At 52.5% G+C, this 19,021-nt stretch overlaps 1 protein-coding gene across 5 annotated transcripts in view; it reads right to left on the bottom strand.

The window, feature by feature from the left end:
* The window catches only part of IQSEC3 (IQ motif and Sec7 domain ArfGEF 3), a 109,116-nt gene continuing 90,095 nt past the window's right edge, over positions 1-19,021 (bottom strand). Inside the window, exons 8-15 of one of the 5 annotated variants that reach the window (XR_008426522.1) lie at positions 15,954-16,093; positions 14,455-14,580; positions 12,367-12,466; positions 12,061-12,222; positions 8,995-9,087; positions 6,974-7,023; positions 5,858-6,890; positions 3,484-3,525 (exon numbers count right to left, since the gene is read on the bottom strand). Coding sequence is in view for 4 of the 5 variants with exons in the window: in XM_053921717.1 (XP_053777692.1) it covers positions 3,105-3,542; positions 6,974-7,023; positions 8,995-9,087; positions 12,061-12,222; positions 12,367-12,466; positions 14,455-14,580; positions 15,954-16,093 (1,109 nt within the window). In the remaining variant the exon portion in view is untranslated. Of the gene's footprint in view, positions 3,543-5,505; positions 6,891-6,973; positions 7,024-8,994; positions 9,088-12,060; positions 12,223-12,366; positions 12,467-14,454; positions 14,581-15,953; positions 16,094-19,021 lie in introns of those variants that run through there. The other 4 variants (XM_053921717.1, XM_045198595.2, XM_045198618.2 and 1 more) reach the window with 4 other exon arrangements.

The raw sequence follows: 19,021 nt of genomic DNA, 5'->3' as shown, positions 1-19,021 counted from the left end.
CCTCTGGGCTATTTTGTTACAAAATATTTGCCATTTGGATTAGTCGCTGGGAGCAGCCACCCTGCCTTTCCCTAGAGAAGCTCCTCTCCAATGGGGTGAAGGGGCGTCTGCAGGGAGGAGGGTGCAGCAGGGAGGATGTACAGCCCAACACAGGGACAGATGGATGGTTATCAGGGAAGCCTATTGGGTACAAAGAGACATTCTGGCAGGCTATGAGGGAACAGGTGGGGTGGGGGTGGGGTTAAGGATTTCAGGGGTCAAGGACCCAGAGCTGATAAAGGTGTGTGCCTTTGGACACAGGTGGGCAGGCAGGCAAGCTTCTAGGTCAAGCTGCCGGGGCAGGTCTGGAGGTGGGACTTGCCCAAAAGTGGGTGGAAAAGCTAGTTTCATCTCTACTCCTAATTCTGGAGCTGAAGCCAAATGGGTAAAATTGAGAGAGGGGCTCAGGTCCCCCAAAGTAAGGCCTAGAGAGTTGATGGAGCGGGGCATGTTGGGGTAACTGGGCACACACCCAGGAGGCTGTGTCCGGCAGCTCGGCTGTCGCACACTGCCCCTCAGCGCGGGAGAGCAGGAGGGCCCATGCACATCTCCGGCTGGGCCTCTGCAAGGGCAGGAGGCTTGGCCAAGGCCTCTGGGGGCCAGGCCCTGGGGATGGGGACAGAGGTGGGTCCCAGCCTTAGCCTGTTGGCTGATCAGGGGACGGAGGACGCAGACACTGGGGACTCTTGCTCCCTTAACAGTGGGGAGGGCCAGCTGTACCTTGCCCCAGGCCGCTGGGGATTAAAAGCCCCTCACAACTCAGGTTTGGCCCCACATGCTGCTGAGCCTGGGTGGATCTGTTTCCTAGGCCAGGACTCCAAGTGCTGCCAGTGGGGCCCAGGAAGCCACCAAAGTGCTGGGGTGGGGGTGGGGCTGAAGCCCCTATGACCTGAGCATCCAGGTTCTCAGAGAAAGTCAGGGATGCAGCAGAGGTGGGAGGGTGGGCCAGAGCTGTTGTGCCCATCGACAGGGAGGATGGTACTTTGTCACCTGGAAGCCCTGCGTGAGCAGCTGACAAGGGGCCTGAGAGCCAGGACTGGGCTCCTTCCTCACCAGCCCCGGCAATCCCAGTCCCCACTCCATAAACATGTTCGGCCGCCTCAGAACTCCTCTTCCTTTCTAACTCACCCTCCCTGATGCCCCTCCATAATTCTCACTCCATTTCCAGCCCCTCATTCAAGACCCCCTCGCTCCTATCCCCACGACTCTGCTCCTGATGCCCTGCTCTCGCCCTACAGGGGGGAGCCTGCCCTGGCCGAGGGCATCAGACGTGTCTGAATTTGTGCGCCCCACCTGTCAGCCACACTGTTCTGAAAGGCTCTGACTGTAGTGTCCCTGTCACAGTAGAGACACAGCAGAGGGGGCAGGACAACAGGACAAAAACAGCTTGGCTGTGGAGCCACAGTGGAGGAGACAGCAACTGGTCACAAGTTATGGAATCCAGGCTAACAAAGACATGGCCAGAAATAGACTCGCTGGGTGACAGCATAATGACGTTTGGTGACTCCACACGTACAAACACAACTAGGTCATCTGGAAGCACAGAGAGCGGGAGAAGAACCCGGTCTCCTCGTTGGCCCAGGGGACTGCAGTGGGACATGGGGTGGGGTCCAGGAGAAGCACGTTCACTTTAGACCTAGCCCATGTTTACCTCCATCGCTCGGGCTGCTTGGGTAATGGGCTCCACGGAGGAGGGGAGCCCAGTGAAGGACAGCCTGGGGTGATGGCACTGGGCTGAGGAGTCCTGATTGGCTCGGGACAGACGCTGCCTGGAAGGCATGACTGGGACCTGGGGCCTCCTGCGGTCTTTGAGGGGGACTGCCTAGGCTCTGGGGGGTCACCTAAAGGTCACCAATGCTGCTTGGTCCTGAGGGGGTCAGTGAGCCCCACTTTGCTCTCCTTTGCAATTTTGAGGGTATAGGAACTCTTTTAGTGCCCCCTGTAGGAGGCGGACCTGGTGCCTTCCTGGGGGAAGCCTGGAGATGGGAGATGTAAAGGCTGAGGGGCAAGCTTGGGACGACAGCACGGGAAATGCAAGTGCCCATGGAGCACCTGCTTCTCTCACCCACTTCTGCATCTAACCCCCCCCATGGAGGCCCCAGAAGTCATGTGGCAGGGAGCCCTGACTCGCTGGCTGCATCTGCCCCTGGGCGGACCGCTACTCTTTCGCCCTGTTTCTGCTGCCACAGTGGAAGAAATTAACCTAGTTCTCACACGTGTTTATGTTTGTGCCCAGTGCACATTTTGTGTTGACTGGGTATTATTTGGGGCTAGGGAATAAAACTTTAAAGAGGTTCATTTTGTAGACATATGACCTCATGGTTCCATAGCCCTGTTGAATTGACCTAGAGAGAGCTGAGACTGGTCCCCCTCGCCTCATCCCTTTGCCAAAGCTTTCTTGGAGTCTGGGCAGCCCCGGGCAGGCAGGGCCCAACTCCAGAGAAAGAGCAGGTCCTGGGCAGGGGGAGGAAGTAGTCAGGATAATCAACATCCTGGCGGACAGACCAGCAGCCTCCTGAGCCTGTGGGAGCTTGTGTGGGGGGCAAGGGCAGCAGAGAAAGCCCCCCTCACACTCCCACTTTCTTGGTTCTTCCAGAGATGGAGGGCCAACCCTCCTCCACCCAGGGTGGCACCTAGTGCTGCGCAGGGACCCAGGCCACCTTCTGTCTGGTGCTTGGGTACTGGCCTCCAGAACCTCCCTCCCAGCCTGAGGCCCAGGGCCCAATAGACGCAGGACCCAGAAGCCGGGTAGGCCCCCAGTTCCTATTCTCTCCAGTCCAAGGTCCATGTGGCGAGTGATGGCAGGAGGATGAGGAGGCCTGGCTGTGTCTGGCTATGCAGGGCCCAGGAGAGTGTGGTGGTGTCTCCAGATTTAAGAAGAGGGTGTTCAGCTGAATAAGGGAAGCCTGATCAGGTGAGGCAACTCCAGGTGCTAGGGACTGGGGTTCTCTTTCCAAAACAACAGGGATGGTGACCAGGAACACAGAGTACCAGGGTTGGGGTGCAGCTAAGGGGTGGCCGGGGTCCCTGGGAACAGCCCTCCTAGGACAGCAGTGTGGGACAGTCTACACCAGGCTCCTGGAGCCGCTGGAGTAGCGGCGCCGGTGCAGCAGGGAGCCTGGCGGACAGTACTGGTGAGGGTGGTTGTAGGGGGGCGGGGGTGGGGGCAGCGGGGGCTGGTGGATGACCTTGACAGGGGAGCCCGGGCAGCCCAGGGGTGTAGAGCCGCAGGAGTCAGAGGAGGAAGAGGCGTAGCAGGAGAGAGCCTGGCTTAGCAGGGGCTCCATGCGGGCCAAGCAGGGCTTGTCCAGGACAATGACCTTGACAATTTGCTGACACTGCACCAGGGTCCCCGGGGGCGTGGGTGGCGGCGGTGGCAACGGCGGCAGGGGCTGTTCTCTCAGGGGGCTAGGCTGCGGGTCTGGCAGTGGCACCGGAGCTCCCCTCTCGGCCCCCAGCCCGGAGTTGTGCTGGGACGTTTGAAGCCTGTTGTGAATTGACACCTAGTTTAGAAACAGCCAGAGAAGCATGAAATGTTACAAGACTAAATCCCAGCTGCTAGGACTGGCTACCCTGAGCCTCCCTTCTCCCCTTCTGTGGCTCCTGTGCACATTAGGGGCTCTCAGCCCTCACCTTGACCCACTCCCCATCTCCCCACTGGAGGAAAACTGGCAGCCGACAGAGGTTCTGACCCTGGGTGCGGTCAAGAGACTGACATGTTCTGCCACCGACCACGAGTAGCCTCAGTCTCTAGGCCTTCTCTAGGCCTCAGTCTCCTCATCCGTGAGGTGGGCAGTTAGACCAAAGACTCTCAGGCTCTGCATAGCTCTGCATTCTGACTTCATGGGCCTGCTGGGTACCTTTGGGGCTGTGGGTACACTTCTCCCCACCTTCCTTTTTACCAGTGTCTGAGCTTGAAAAGCAGGGGTAAGGGTCTTTGCCACACTCCCCACCCCCCCAACCACCTCCCAGGGGTGTGCTGAGGAGCTGAGGACAAAGGGAGGACACAGGGACAGGGTTGAGCATCACTGAGACTTTCCAGCCCTCTCCTCCCTCTGGCTTTGTTACAGAGGAAGCCTCATCGTCACTATTGACATCAGGAAGGCACCCAAACCCCAGAATGCCAGGGGCCCCTAAGAGGTGGTCTGGATCTACCCCATCCTCCTGAGACTCCCCTAGGCCATGACCTCACACTCAAGAGCAGCCCAGAGAGCAAAGGCCAGAGTCAGATCTCCAGCTGCCTCTTTAACCCAACCTGGGTCCTGGTTAAATTTATTCTGCTGCAGGAGGGGGTACCCAGAAAGGATTCTAATCTTTATTTCCTAAGTGGGTAGTAAGGAGGTGGCCATGGAGGTCACTGTGAACCAGCTTAGCTTCCTCTTGCTGGCAGGGGGAGGGGGAAGACATGGGTGGAAGGGAGGCTAGAGGATTCTGGAAGGAGAGGGGTTTAATTTCTCATCCCCTAAGTGTCTAGATGCCACAACCCCCTTCCAACACCTGAGCCCTTTGTGGGTGGCAGGGGCCTTTCTCTCTGAGGATGCTTCCTATTGTCCTTGTCACCACCACCCAGGACAGGCTTCTCAGAGCACAGAGAAGGTCCAGATTGCAGGGAGTGGCCCTTATCCCCAAGTCTAGACCAAGATGGCCCAGCCCCAAACTACCTCACAGCCCTAAACCAGCAGATCTTAACACTATTTATTGGCAAAAGGCACAATTGCAGGGACCCCTTCCAGGGCCTGTGCGCTCGTCCTCCACAGCCCCCCAAGCCCCTGTCCTCTGTCCTTCAATATTCACAAGCCCCACGCCATGCTCAGCAGGTTGCAGTCTTTATTCTTCATTCTCATCCTCCAGCCTGGCAGTACTTTCAGGCCTGAGATCCCCCCGCCCCGAGCTAATGTGGGGCTCCTGAGCCCTGCTCGGCCCCGCCAAGACACGGGGCAGAGAGCATGGTGGGGCCTCCTTCCTTCTGGGGAGCCCTCTGTGGTCCTCACTTGGGCAGACTGGTTGCTTTCCCCACTTGCTCATATTCTAACTTCTTCCCCAGGAGAAAAGTGGCCAAGACAATGGGGCAAGCTGGGTCTTTTCTGCACCCCCCACCCCCACCTCCCCTCTATAGCAGCCCCTCCCCAGGCCAATGCCTAGCTGCCCCAGTCCAGACTCACTGAGCCTCCTTTCCCTTCCTCCCCCTGCCCCCCACGTAGTGCAACCCTTGCCTCACCCTGCACCGCCTCTTTACCTCCTGTTCCCTGATGTCGTCTGCACTCTCACCTCCCTCCTTCGCACCCCAACCTGATCCCTTATCTTTAATAGTAAGTGAAAAGCAGGAAGTGACAGCAAAACATTCTCTCATTGTGACCCCCCTTTCTCACCTCCCTGCTGATGAAAGGAAAGAGAGAGAGAGAGAGAAAGAGAGAGAGAGAGAGAGAGAATGGAACATGAGTAGCAGATCAGAACAGCTTGAAGATGGAGAAGCACCTGCCAGAGGGGCTCTGCCAGGCAACGAGGAAATGACAGAGGGCAGAGGACAGGAGAGCTCAGGGTCCAGCTGAGAGGAGGGGCAGCGAGGCTGCCCCATGTGCAGGGGAGCAGAGGCTGGCAGGGCCCTGGGGCTAGCTGGGGGTGGCAGCCTTGCAGATAGTCACATAGCCCTGTGGGCAGGGTCGGAGGAAGAACAGGGCCATCAGCTTGCTTGTCCTCCCTGTGTAGGTCGGGCTACGGTGCAGGCAGGGCTGGTAGCTTCGTGTGTTTATCTGCAAGGCTAGAGAATGGGCAGCTGCAGGAAGATGGGGGGAGGAAGGGCAGGGGATGGAATACCCACCCTGGGGGCTTGTCAGCTGCTGGGGCAGGAAGCTCCTCCGAGTAAAGGTGCCTCCTCCAGACACAGGTGTGTGGGGGGTGGGGGTTGTGGGGAAAGAGAAGAAACTGGGTTCCCCTGGAGTGTCCTGGGGCTTCCTTGAGCTTAGACTGGTGGGTGGCAGGGCTCCTCTCTCAGACCTCTGCATGGGGGATTCTCCAGCTTGGGGATGCGGTTTGGGAAAGGCTGTGTCTGTGTGAGCGGCTAGTGGTCCCTGGAGGCTTGGCAGAAAAGGAGTGACGGGGCTTATTGGGGTTTGAGGGGAGCCAGTGCAGGACAGGGATCCAGAAAGGCTTGCAGGGGCAAGTGCATGCCCCTCAGGTGACATTTTTGGGGCCTGGGAAGGACCAGCTGCTGCTGCTACTTCCCTAGTCCCTTCCTGTGTGGCTAGAGGATGGGCCATCTTTCCCTTGACATGGACAGTCTTCAGAAAGCTTGCCTCTCCCCCAAGAAACCCCTAAAACAACCCCAACCCTGCTCTGCCTCCTCTTCTACTGTGCACATCCCTAGCTCGTGGCCAGCTTTCCAGATGGACCAGCTGCTCCAGAGAGAAGCCCCACCCTCCCGGCTGACCCACTCTCAAGTCTCCAACTTCTCCAAGAAGCATCTGAGAAGGCAGGGTCCACCCTGGAAGGGGTGGCTCTCTGGAGGGGGTCCAGGCTCCCTCGTGGAGGATAAGAGGGCTCCAGGGAGGGGAATGTTAGGCTCTCTGATATATAGCAAGTATTAGGGGATCAGAGAGCAGTGTGCTGGGCACGTGGGCCTGGGGGTGTGTGGGAGGGAACACTGTGGGGGACTTCATGTGCATGGTGTTAGTCTGGGAGCTGGACCTTGGAGGGTAATCAGCTGGGGCAGGCCAGGCTGGGGCATGGGAGAAAGTGCTGCAGCTTAATTAGGCACTGGAACAGTGGCATTACCCATGCTAGCAGTAACTTTTAATTGTATCTCTTGAAATTGGTAAAATGGTGAGTCGGGCTGGGGAGGCATTGATTAATACCTGAGAAGAGAAACAAGAGACGGTGAGAAGAAGGACAAGTGGGGCACAGAATCACTCACCTGGGCACCCAGGCCTCCACTTACCTCCACTGTGCTCTCCGAAGGCCTCTCGCCCAGCGCGGCTTCCCTTTTGGCTTTGAATGCAAAGAGCATAGGGCTCACTTTCCACCCTCCCAATACAAATCCCTGCCCCCCCCCCCCCACTCCAAACTGCACAAGCCTGCAACTAGAGGGTGTGGTCGTTAAGACTGGGGACCATGCCACTCCTGACAGAGGCAGCCAGGTCAGTGGACTGGCAACTGGGGCCCAGTTCTTCCACTTAATAGCTGTGTGACCGTAGGCAGGATGTTATACCTCTCTGCACCTCCCCAGACCTGAAGATCTCTGACACACCTTGTCACATGGGCATTGTTGAGCTTAATTTACCCACAGTCAAGACCTCCCCAACCTGGACTGTGCAAGTTGGTTATGAGCTGGCATTAGTTCTTGGCTCCTAGAAACACAAGGAGTCTCTACTGGGCATTTGTGGGCACCATTTTAATCTGTCTCCTTCAAATACAGGCTCCTTGAGGGAGGGGCCATGTTCCTTTTTGGTTCCTATTCCTGCTTCTTAGCCAAGGGTGGGGGTTCAGTGAGGTGAGATCTACAGAGCATTCACCCCAGGGCCCGGCTCAGCAGAGCCCATAATGGCTCTGTAATTGCCACAAGGGTGTTCTGACTGGCCTGGCTCAGCACCAGGACCCTTTGGAACCCCAGCGACAGCTTGATGACTTTTCCTGACTCAGTCAACCTCCCTCACCCATCCACCCCCACCTCTTGCCCAAAAGGCCTTCCAGGGCTCCTCTGCTGGAGCCTCTCTCATTTCTCACAGCCCCTGGGGTGGGGGAGGTTGCCAGTTCCCACACTAGTTCTTTCTGTAGCACAAGAGGAGCTGGGACAGCTTTTGGGGTCAGGAAGCACTCTTTGTGGAGTCCCCTGACAACAGCCCTGGAGACACAGCCTGGTCTGGCCAGGGGCTGCAGCTGAAAAGAGGCAGGCTGGGGCGTGCGGTATGCAGTGGGCTGTCGGAATGAATCACAGCTGAGACTCAGCTCTTGCGTGTAAATGGCTGTGAAAACAAGCAGCGACCAAGTGTGACCTGGTGGAAATGAAGGGGCTGGCTGAAAAGCAGGGGTGGGAGAATCACAAATGCCTGATGGCAGGTCACACTTGGGTCAGAAGGTGCCATCACAGGGAGAATCTCCACACAGCTCAAGGAGCCCTGAGTCCTGCTTAGAAAATGAATCCATTTCCCGGCTGGCGTGCCCCGCCCTGCGCTGTGGTCCCTCGCAGCACCATGGCCTCCTGGCCATCACTGAGGGTTGTGGACCTGCATGAAACCCACTGGAGTTTCTCAGCTCACACTGATGTCTTGCCAGGACCCTGGTTTTCCAGTGCTGGGCACGGGGCACACAGCAGGCTCTCAGTAAGTGTGTGTTACATGTAACATAAATTCCTGAATTGACTAATGAGCGCACAGTTCTGGGTTGTTTGCTGGGGCTTATTGGGATGGGATTTAATTCTCATGTCACCTCTCCTTCTAATTCTTTTTCATTCGGGTGAAGGTGGAGGTACGTCTCCTTTGCTCCCAGTAGGGTGGGTAAGGGGAGGGCAAAGCACAGGAAGATAGAAGGTGTCAGTGGGAGAAAGAAAGCAGGCCTAGAGGACGTGGCCAAAGGGGGTACAAAGCCCGAAGCTGGATTCATTCGTCTGGATGGCACCTCCAGTGAACTTCAGAGAGTGGGGGTGTGTGAGGGGGGAAAGCACCTCACTGGGGACAGGGTTATCAGGACTCCTGGCCTGACTCCTCCAGGCAGGACAGTAATGGAACATGGGGCCCTGGGCCCTAGAGTGTCTCTTGCCTTCCTCCCCACTCCCACAGCTAAGGCCCCAGGAGATTAAGCCTGGAGCTCCTCAGCAGGAAGGATGGCCATGGAAATGAGCACTTCCCTCACCCAAATCTCCCAGGAATCCAAGCCCAGGGGCCATAAGTGGCCTCCATGCCACCCAGGGCCCCAGCCATCTAGGCCTGGGGTCTGCAACTCTGGAGCAGAGCCAAGGCTCACCTGTAGGCGATCCCTGCTTCAACTGTGGGTCCACCTGGGCTCCTCCAGACTTGAAGGAGAGTGTCTTTGCTCCCTGCTGCTTCTCCAGCTCCCCTAGGGAATGGAGAGGCTCATGAACAGAGAGAAACCCTAACCTCAACCACACGAGGTGAAAAAGAAAAAGAGGAGACAGAGAGAGCAGGAGGAGGACGAGTCCCTAACACTTGCCACAAAACATGGGCCTCAGAGTCTGGCACCTACAGCACAGCAAGTTAAATGCCCTCTGGAGCCTCCATCTCTTCATTTGTCTACAGGGATCACAGTACCTGCTTGAATGCCAGACAGGCGGTAGAGAGGTTAAGAAGAGGAAGGTGGGCTGTGTGGGTTTGACTCCTGGTTCTGATACTTTTCTAGCTGTGTATCTTTAGGTTAGTTATGGAACTTCTCCATGCCTCACTTGAGGGACAACAGTGCCCACTTCAAAGTGTCCTTAAGGGGATGTACATGAGGAAATACATTAAGGCACTGAGGAGGCTTGTGGCAAGTGCTCAATGAACGCCAGTGTTTATTACAATGCATAAGATCACTTGGCCGAGCAGACCTTGGCAATGGCTGCTGCCATCTGACCTGCTCACTGTGCTTCCCATGGCACTGAGCCCCCAGTCTGCTGTGTCTGTGCAGGGTTCAGAGCTCTCCCCAGGAGGGGACCCCCATGCCTGAGGGCCTGTTGGTGCTGCCGACCTGTGTGGCCGAGGCTTCTGTCTTGGTACTCAATTTCACTGTCCCTCTCTAGACTGCAAACCCGTCCCTTCTTGTTCTCTGGTCGCTGCTGGAGAACTGCAAGTTACTGTCCGTGGAGATTTGACAGTCGTTATTAAATCACTCCTTCAGCTTCTCTTTTCTAGGAGACATAACTCAAGTTCTTTTTATTAAAGCTGTTCCCCCCGGGTCCTATTTTCCACCTCGCTGGTTGTCTATAGTCCAGAAACACCACACTGCAGCCCCCCAAACCAAAGCCGTTTGTCCTGATTGCCTGGATCACAGCACAGCATCAATCAATATGAAACACTTTTACCCAACTGAGATGTGTTCCTTTCCCCACAGAGTGGCTTTCTTGGCTTTAGTGAAATGAGCAAGGACTCCAAGGAACCTGGGCGCAAACATTGTTTTGTCATTGACTTGTGAACTTGGACTGCCTCCTTAGGCTCTGTTAGATTCAGTTTCCTTATCTCTAAGATGAGAATACTACTATTCACCTCATGGAAAGTTGTGGCAAGAATTAAATAACACAATAGGTTCAGCATTCAGCCCAGGTCTAGGCACGAAATCGGTGCTCAATACAGATTAGCTGTTGCTGATTTTCATTTTCTCCTTTCTACTTGCCTCCCTGCCCAGCCCTGTGCCATCCCTCTGCTGCCCCTCCCCTTTCTCCCTATCTGAAGACTAAGAGCCATATGTGAGCCTCTCTCCCTACTCCCCTGCCCCCTAGACAGCGGGAGAGGATATTCACTCCCTGACATACACATTCTGGCGATATCTGCTCCTTTGTACTCTGGGGAGATATACGAAGTGCTGCTCCCAGGCTGATGGGGAAAAGGTGCTTCTTCCAGCAATGCTGGTGCCTGTGGGCCCACTGTGGCTCCCCAGGGCTGTGTGGAGCCTCCTGTGACATTTGGACAATGAGAGAAGTGAAGCTATTTCAGGGTGTGTGCTTGAAAATGTTCAGGATCAACAGCGGAGGTTGCATCTCTGAGCATCCAGCCCAGTCCTCTCGAAAAGAGTCTATTTGTTATACTGTTGAACTCAAGTATGCCAACAGAGCGGAAAGGGGATTCACATACCCTCTCCACCCAAGCAGTTACGGGAGGTATACAGTTGGTGGGGCTTTTTTTGTTGTTTGTTTTAACTTGATTTAGTTTTGTTTGTTTGTTTTGGAAACTATCAACAAAACCTCTTCTGTCCCTCCTATAGTGGGAAATAGGTGAACCTCAAAGTCAGACTTAAATGCACATTCCAGCTCCTCTGCTTTTGATATGCATGACCTTGGACACACCCCTTAACCTCTCTGAGTCTTATCTGGCACATGAGGACAAAGCACCTACTGTGCAGCATCACTGTGAGGATTAGGGGGAGATGAACAAACTGCCTAGTGCATGGTAGATGGTCCAAAACACTGACTAAAAAGCCGCTCTCCGCAATCCAGCTCCCTGCTCAAAAATTCCCGCTGCCTTTCCGGTGCCTAATGGATTTTTATGAACTTAGAAATACTTTTCAGCTAAGTGGCCGTATAAGGTCTAGTTTTAGTTTTTGTTTTACTATCTGAGTCCATTGTTATTTAATTACCTACAGAGTTATCTGAAGCCGCAGCAGGGCTTAAATAGTAAAAGCTTGCAAATGGGCAGAGGTCGTAGGTCATTGCCGCTCTTTTCTTAGGCCGGAAAGCAACCAGTAAGCCACCCTGACATACGAAGAGACCCATGTTTTCTAAAATGCCTGAACTGGAACAATCAAGAATCAAGGATTTGCTTAGGAACAGAAAGGCCAAGATGAGGGACAGTCAGAACACCAGCCTGGGCTCTTCTGAAAGACAATGCTATAAAAAATTAAGTCGGGGGGACTATTTCAGATGACAAGAGATGGGAGAAGTGAAACAACCAAATGTAGTATGTGAACCGGGACCGGATCCAGGGGAAGAGGCACAGAGAGTTTGGTGAGAGAAATGCTGGGGCTCGGACTCTGGTTTGCATTCCTGCATTGGTCAGCCGGCTCAGTGTCCTGGTCCCGCGCAGTGGAGTTCTCAGCTGTGAGGGCTCCCTCGCGGCCTCACATGCACATGCTCTAATCTACCTCACCGTAACTACGGAGAAACAGAAGGGCAGTGCACCCACGGGGGCCGTGGTGGTGCAGTGCTCTGGGGGAAGTTCAGGATGGTAGGGTTGTCCTTGGCTCATCCCACACTCACTCCGAAGTGGGGAAAAAAGTCAGAGCCCTGCCTGTCTACAAGCTGACTATGCCCCTTGCTGACTGGGAGCTGGCCACTCTCCCTGCCAACCGCCTCAGAAGGCCTGGGATGCACTGTGTTCTTACACTCTATCCGGATCTGCTCCAGCTCCGTCACCTCTGCAATGGACTCCTTCAGGTCCTCCACAAACTTCTGCATCTCATCCGAGCCCAGGGCACAGAAATGTAGCACCTGCCTCTTCTCAGAACCCAAAAGCGGGGTCACCAGGGTGATGCCATGAGAGTAATCTGGAAACCAGACCCCAGGCGTGGTCGTGAGCAGGAGCAGGTAAGGCAGGAGCCAGTCCAGCACGCTCTCCCCCTCCCACTCCCTGCAGCCCTCAACGCCCCCCAACCATTCTCTGCCTCATCTCTGGTCCCACCGAGACTCACACTCGTTCTCAAAGAGGTGGAACTGCATGCCCAGCAGGCCAACCGACTTGCAGAAAGTGTACGTGGAGGAGCTCTTCTTCTTTGGGCAAAGTTTGAGAATCTGTCCAGGAGAGGGAGACAGAGAGGCACTGGAGGGTGTTCACGTGTGTGGCTGCATGAACTCCCAGGGATGACCCTGAACACACAGGCAAACACATGCAAAGATACATGCACACACATGCACACTTATATACTTAGGATATGTTCACACACATGTGCATATACATCTATTGAATACATCTACACACACATATACAATCAACACTCACTCTATCAAAATATGTTTTTTTCCTGCATAAAACCCTCCAGTGGCTATTCCCACTGCTCTTAGAAGAAGCCAATCCCCACTTCCTGCCCCACTGGATCTGGTCCCTGCCTTACTCTGGCTCCTGCTCAAGCCACACTCTCTTCCTTTCTGTAGCTTGAACAGGGCAGGCTCAGTCAACGGCAGACTCTTCACTCATGTTATTCCCTTTCCATAATTCTCCCTGAAGCTTTCTGCAAAGCTGGGCTACTCTCATTACTTAGATCTTAGATGAAATACTGCCTCCTTACAGGTTCTTTCCTTGACAATCCTATCTAAAAAGACAAAAAACCTAAAAAGTCCACCTTAACACCAGTCGCTGTCAATCCTATCACCCTGTCACTGTCTTCATAACATCTCAGTTTGGTACCATCTTCATTGTTTGTTTTCTTACCTATTTTTTATCTCCCTTCTCTACTAAAATGAAAGCTCTGTAAGCCGATGATACAATACAATACACGAATATTTCTTGAGCAGCTTCCATGAGCTGGGCTCTGGGGCCCCAGGAGGGAGACAGGGAGTGCCCACCCTTCAGGGTGCTCCTGCTTCAGGGGAGGAAGACCAGCACAATAAAAACAAGTGAGCAAACAAAAACTGAGGTGAAGGAATGGAGAAATAAGGCAATTCAGGAACTGAGAAGTATTCTGAAGAAAATAAAAGGGTAAGGATTAGACAGTGATTTGGCAGGCTCCCTTGCTAGGTGGCCAGGGAGGGCCTGTGTAAGGAGGTGATGTCTGAATTGAGACCTGAATGAAGACAGGGCGGAGGTAGGGAAAACGTGGGGCGGAGACGGGTGGGGGGGGGGGGCGGTGAGTAGGTGGGATGAGAGGGAGAGCTTTTCAAGCAGAAGGAGCAGAAAGAACAAAGTCCTGAGATGGAATGAGCCTGGCACATGGGAAGCAGGCTGCGGGCAAGGTTCCAGAGCAGCCGGGGAAGAAGTAGGGCATGAGGTCAGGGGTCCTGGAGGCGGCAGGCAGGGAGATGGGAAGTCCTTCTCCTGCACAGGAAGCAGGGTCAGGTCTGGAGCATGGCAGACAGGCCTGACTTGCACTCTGGAAAGATCGCTCCTGGCTCTGTGGCAGATGGACCTTAGCACAGGATCATCAGATTTGGGATAATTTTAGAGGTGGTGCCACTATGACTCACAGATAGAGAAGATATGGGGTACAAAGGAAAGACAGAAACCAAAGCCTGTTCACTGCTGCTTCCCAGCACTTACAACAATGCCTGACACACAGTGGACACTCATTGAACATGTGTGGAATGGATGCCTGTTTTCAAAGACCAAAGAATGGGTGCCATACAGATGTGGAGGCACACAGACACACGTGTGAGTGCGTGCACATGCACACACCAGCATCCCTCCAGGCCCAGGGACAGTGCCTGCCCTGCTTAGGTCCAGCGACCAGCACTGTATGCCCTTGCAGTGGGACATGAAGCCCGTCCCTGTAACCCGCCTGCCCCAGGCTTCCTATGACATGGAGAGGAGGAGGATCCAGAATCTAACTCATTTCCACCATGACTGTGGAAATGACTTAACCTCTCTGTGCCTCAATTTCATAACTTATGAAGTAGAAATGCCCCTATCTGCCTAAGCTACCTCACACCCCATAATGTGAAAATGCTACCAACAGGTAAATCAGATGCTAAGTACACAGCATCCAGTGTGCAGTCTGGGAGGGCCCCTTCTGCCACTCTTTGCCAAGGCTGAGCAGGGCAGCAGTGCCCTGGGCCAGTCCACTCACCACCAGCAAGTCGTTGAAGAGAAACACCTCCCTCTGATGAGCGGCCTGCTTCTGCAGCTTGTTCACATCCGTCACCTCGAAGAGCCGGCTGCAGCAGACCAGGCGGCGATGGGGCACTGACAGCACCTGGGGAGAGACCCACACTCAGCAGGAGATGCCAGGGTTCCTGGTCCCCCACCCCTGCACAGCACCCATGTCCCAGGAGAGCCGATGGAGGCCTAGGGCTTTATTACAGGGCCTGAACTTGACTCTAAACCTCCCCTCTTGTCACTGGGGCTCTTTCCCTCTCATCGTGTTTCTTAGGGAGCAAGTCTGGCTCATTATGCTGGAGTAAAGGAGGAGGTGAAGGGGTGGGAAAGACAGTTGATAAGCACTTTCAGACTGTTGACACCCAGTCGCTGTCAACCTGTTTCCCACCAAGACCTTCTTGAGGCTGTGGCCTGCAGGATGGCACCCCACCCCTTCTCCACTGCACACCTAAATGAAAGTGTGCAAGAGGGAGGGGACTACAGGGACACCTTGAATCTGCTCCAGGGTGTCTGCAAACCAGAGAGATGCTAAAACCTCAGCAATATAGGTCCTGGGCCCTGGCTGGGTGGCTCAGTTGGTTGGAGTGTAATCCCGTACATCAAGAGGTTGCAGGTTCAATCCCCAGTCAGGGCACACACCTACATCACAGATTTGATCCCCAGTTGGGGCGTATACAGAAGGCAACCAATCAATGTTTCTCTCTCTCTCTCTCTCTCTCTCTAAATATATCCTTGGGTGAGGATTTAAATATATGTATGGGCTCCAGGCAGAAAAGGGCCATTGTTGCACAAACTGGACAGAGGAGCCAGTGCACAGCCTCAGATGAGGTCCCCAAAGTGACCCCCAGCAATTTAGGGAGGAGGAACTGGAGACAGACCTGAGAACCCACTCCACACCCTTTGTACTTATGGCATAAACAGCCTCTGCTGGCATGTAAGCAAAGTAGTAAACTACAAAGAAGCTCACCTTAAAAATCACTGCAAACTCACAACATATTGCCTGAGACGTAGATCACAACTAAGGGGTGCCCCAATGATTCGAGACACCACAGTCTAAATTGTATGTTAGCCCATTTTCTGTGTTCTATCCAGTAGGACTAGCCAGGACTGCATAGTGTCCACCCCATCCTACACCTTCCTGGCTGGCCATTCAGATGCTTCAACAATAGGGCCCTGGGCAGTCTTGCCCAACACTTCACCTCAGTCTCTCCTGCTGCAGCAGCTGGGAGCAAGAGGTAATGAGGAAATGAGGCAAGGGAAAGAAGAGGGTGCAGCGTGCAGCACACAGTAGGAACTCAGCAATTACTAAGTGCATGAGTAATGGAAAAGTGTTTTTGAAAGGCAAGGAAGAGGATGGGAGCAGATGTCAGGACGAAAGAAATGAAAGGAGGTGGGAGAAGGGAGAGCTTAGCAGACACAGGAGAGGACATGACCCCCACAGGGGAGTACTGTTCTGCAGCAGGCACTTACTGTCTTCATGCCCACGATGGACTTCTCCACCTTGGTGACATATGTGACATGGTCCTCATTGGACTTGAGCTCCTTCTGCTGTATCCTTTCATAGATGCCTACCACCAGCTCCCTGGGGATGTCAGCGCCATCATCTACACCTGGAGTGGGAGAAGGGGGGCAAGCAGGTGGAGGAGGGAGGTGTCAGAGACCTGGAGCCAGAGAGGGGAAGCCCCTTCCCAGACAAATGCTCCTAAAGAGTGGCCTTCATTTTGCCCTGTCCCTTTTCCAAAGCCTTCAATGGTTGGCTCCTCATAGCCATTAAATTAAGGACAAACTCCTTAGCCAGGCTAAGCATATTATATCGCTATAATATGGCCCCAACACACATTTCCAGCCTCATCTCCTGCTGTTCCAGAACCTCCACTCCTACCTCCCAGGCCTCTGTCCTCATCTCCAAATACAGCATTCATGGCACTGCTATGTGCCTTTGCCTCTGCGGTCCTCTTGTCCTCCATGCATTTGTCTAACCTTCCCTCCCCTGCCCTGCCAGGGGAGCATCTTGAAGACTAATGCTCTGTCTTGTTTTCTTTTAAGTTTTCACCCCCTCTCAGGCTTTTCCTTCCCTTCCAATAGGGAGCATGGTATTCCATGATTAGTTGTTGAATGGCTGACAAGATTCTTCCTTCACTGGGAATGTGGTGGGAGTTGGGCCTTGATTAAAGAGGAGCCCCCTGTGGCAATGCAGGTGAAGAGACCCTCTACCCATCTCCTATTTCATAGTAATGGTATAACTCTGGTAACAAATATTATTAGCAGGAAATATAGCCAGAGGGTATATTGACTGGTTAGCTTGGTGGGTTAGAGCATCATCCTGATATGCCAAGGTTCAGTCTCTTGTCAGGGCATGTACAAGGATGAACGAATGAATGCCAAAATAAGTGGAACAACAAATCCATGTTTCTTTCTCACTCTCTCTCTTTCTCCCTTCCTTGCTCTCTCTAAAATCAATTAAATTTTTTTTTAAAAAGAAACATATCAACATGAAAACAAATTTCTTTGGAAGCAGAAACAGAGGAAATAAAAAAATTTCTACTTTCTCTAAATCTTTAATGACAATATGCTTCTTTGATAAGAGGAAAAAATTGAAAATAAAGCAACTTTGGCAAGTGTCTTCAAAGGAGTTTTTGTAGGACTGAAAGGACATTCACCTTCTATGAGCAACTCTCTGTGTTAACCCTGCTCCTTCCACATATGTACCTGGTTCTTTTTTTTTTTATTTAAAGATTTTATTTATTTATTTATTTTTAGAGGGAGGGGAAAGGAAGAAGAGTACACCAATTGGTTGCCTCTCCCACACCCACAACCAGCACCTGACCTGCAACCCAGGCATTTGCCCTGACCATGAATTGAACCAGTGACCTTTCATATCACAGGTCACACTCAATTGACTAAGCCACACCAGTTAGGGCTGTACCTGGTTTTTCAAGGTGAGCTAATGGGCCATGCAGCACCTCTGGGGACATGAGAGAAATCAGGCTGGGGGCAAGAAAAAGCAGGAATCAAGACTGAATACACAGAGGCTCCCAGGTAAAGATGGCAGGTTTCACATCTCTTTATGAATATTCTGGTGAAAAGGAATTTTAAAAAGAGGCTACACCCACAAAGACAAAGACAATGAGGAAGAAGCGATGGCACCATGGGGCCTGAAAAGCAGAAGAGTGAATGAATGAGTTAGCAAACCTAAGAAACTGGACAAGGAAGAACGACAACCTAGAAGAGCTCTAGAATTGGTGGCAAAAGGATCTCTTAAAGTGGAGGTGAAGGTGGGCTCAAAACAGAAAAATAAGTTACAAATCCAGAAAACATTTAGATTTCCCTATCCCTTCCTCCACTGCAGCAGAACACTGAAGGTTAATCCTGTGGAAGGTGTGAACCAGGAACTCCAGGCTGCAGGACCCAAGCCCAGTTGAAGGTGGGGTCTGTGCTGAATACTGGAGGATGGAACTGATGTCTACATATTAAGACACTCCCCTCAACCCTGTGTACCCGCAAAGATCTCTGGATGTTGGCAGCCAGACTCATAGCTTCTGGACAACAGATGGGATATTTCTTTTCTGGGGGATCAACCAGCACAAGAGGAAACATCTAAAGATACCACAGTAGGGGTCCCCCAATGAAGCAGCTCAACTAAACCACCCTATGAAAAAGTCCACCACTCCGCAGCCCGCCTGTACTCAAAGAGAGTTTAATCAGCTGTTTAGTGGCTCACTCTTAAATATAAATGGACAACCAAGTTTCATCAATTATATATAAGAAAGAAGTATGGGAAAAACAGAAAATGGAAGCCAGAAGAAATAGAGGCAAGCAGGAAGAAACTGAAACAAACAAATAAAAACATATTATTGTCTTCAGAGACATATAAGAAGACATTGCATTTACAATACAAAAATAAAATGCTATAAAAGAGAAACATTTAGAAAACAAAAAGAGAGCTATTGAAAATGAAAAATATGACAACAGAAATGAAAAGTTTAGTAGCAGACTTGAAAGGTAGAGCTGAGGGAAACCTTCAAGAAAGTCAACAAGAAGACAAAGACGGCATATAGAAAACTATAACAATCAGATAATCAAACTAGGAGATCTAATGTCTAAATAATAAGAGTTCCAGAAAAACAGTACAGAGAAAATTGAGTGGGAGAAACAAACAGGATATTTGGAAAGCTTCCCACAACTGAAGGACTTGTGTTTCTAGACTAAAGGAACAGCCCAGTGCCTAGTACAACAAATGGAAAAAAACCATAACAAAAGTCACATCAAGATGAAAATTCAGAACAGAAAGGACAAAGAGAAGAACCAATAAATTTTCAGAGCAAGCAAGACAAAATAATAGCCAAAGGCCAGAGGAACAACAGAGAATTCTTTAGCATTGTCAGTTATAAGCCAATGGAGGAATGCCTTCAGAGTTCTGAGTTCAGTGTTTCCAATTTGACTTCTCCTCCCAGCCAGACTGCCAATCAAGAGTGAAGATAGCAAAAGATATATCCAGACACATAAGTTCTCAAAAAGTTTGCCTCCAGTGTACCTTT

This window comes from Desmodus rotundus, chromosome 3 (assembly GCF_022682495.2).
Source record: "Desmodus rotundus isolate HL8 chromosome 3, HLdesRot8A.1, whole genome shotgun sequence".
Classification (NCBI taxonomy): Eukaryota; Metazoa; Chordata; class Mammalia; order Chiroptera; family Phyllostomidae; genus Desmodus; species Desmodus rotundus.
This window is presented reverse-complemented; position numbering and strand designations above follow the sequence as displayed.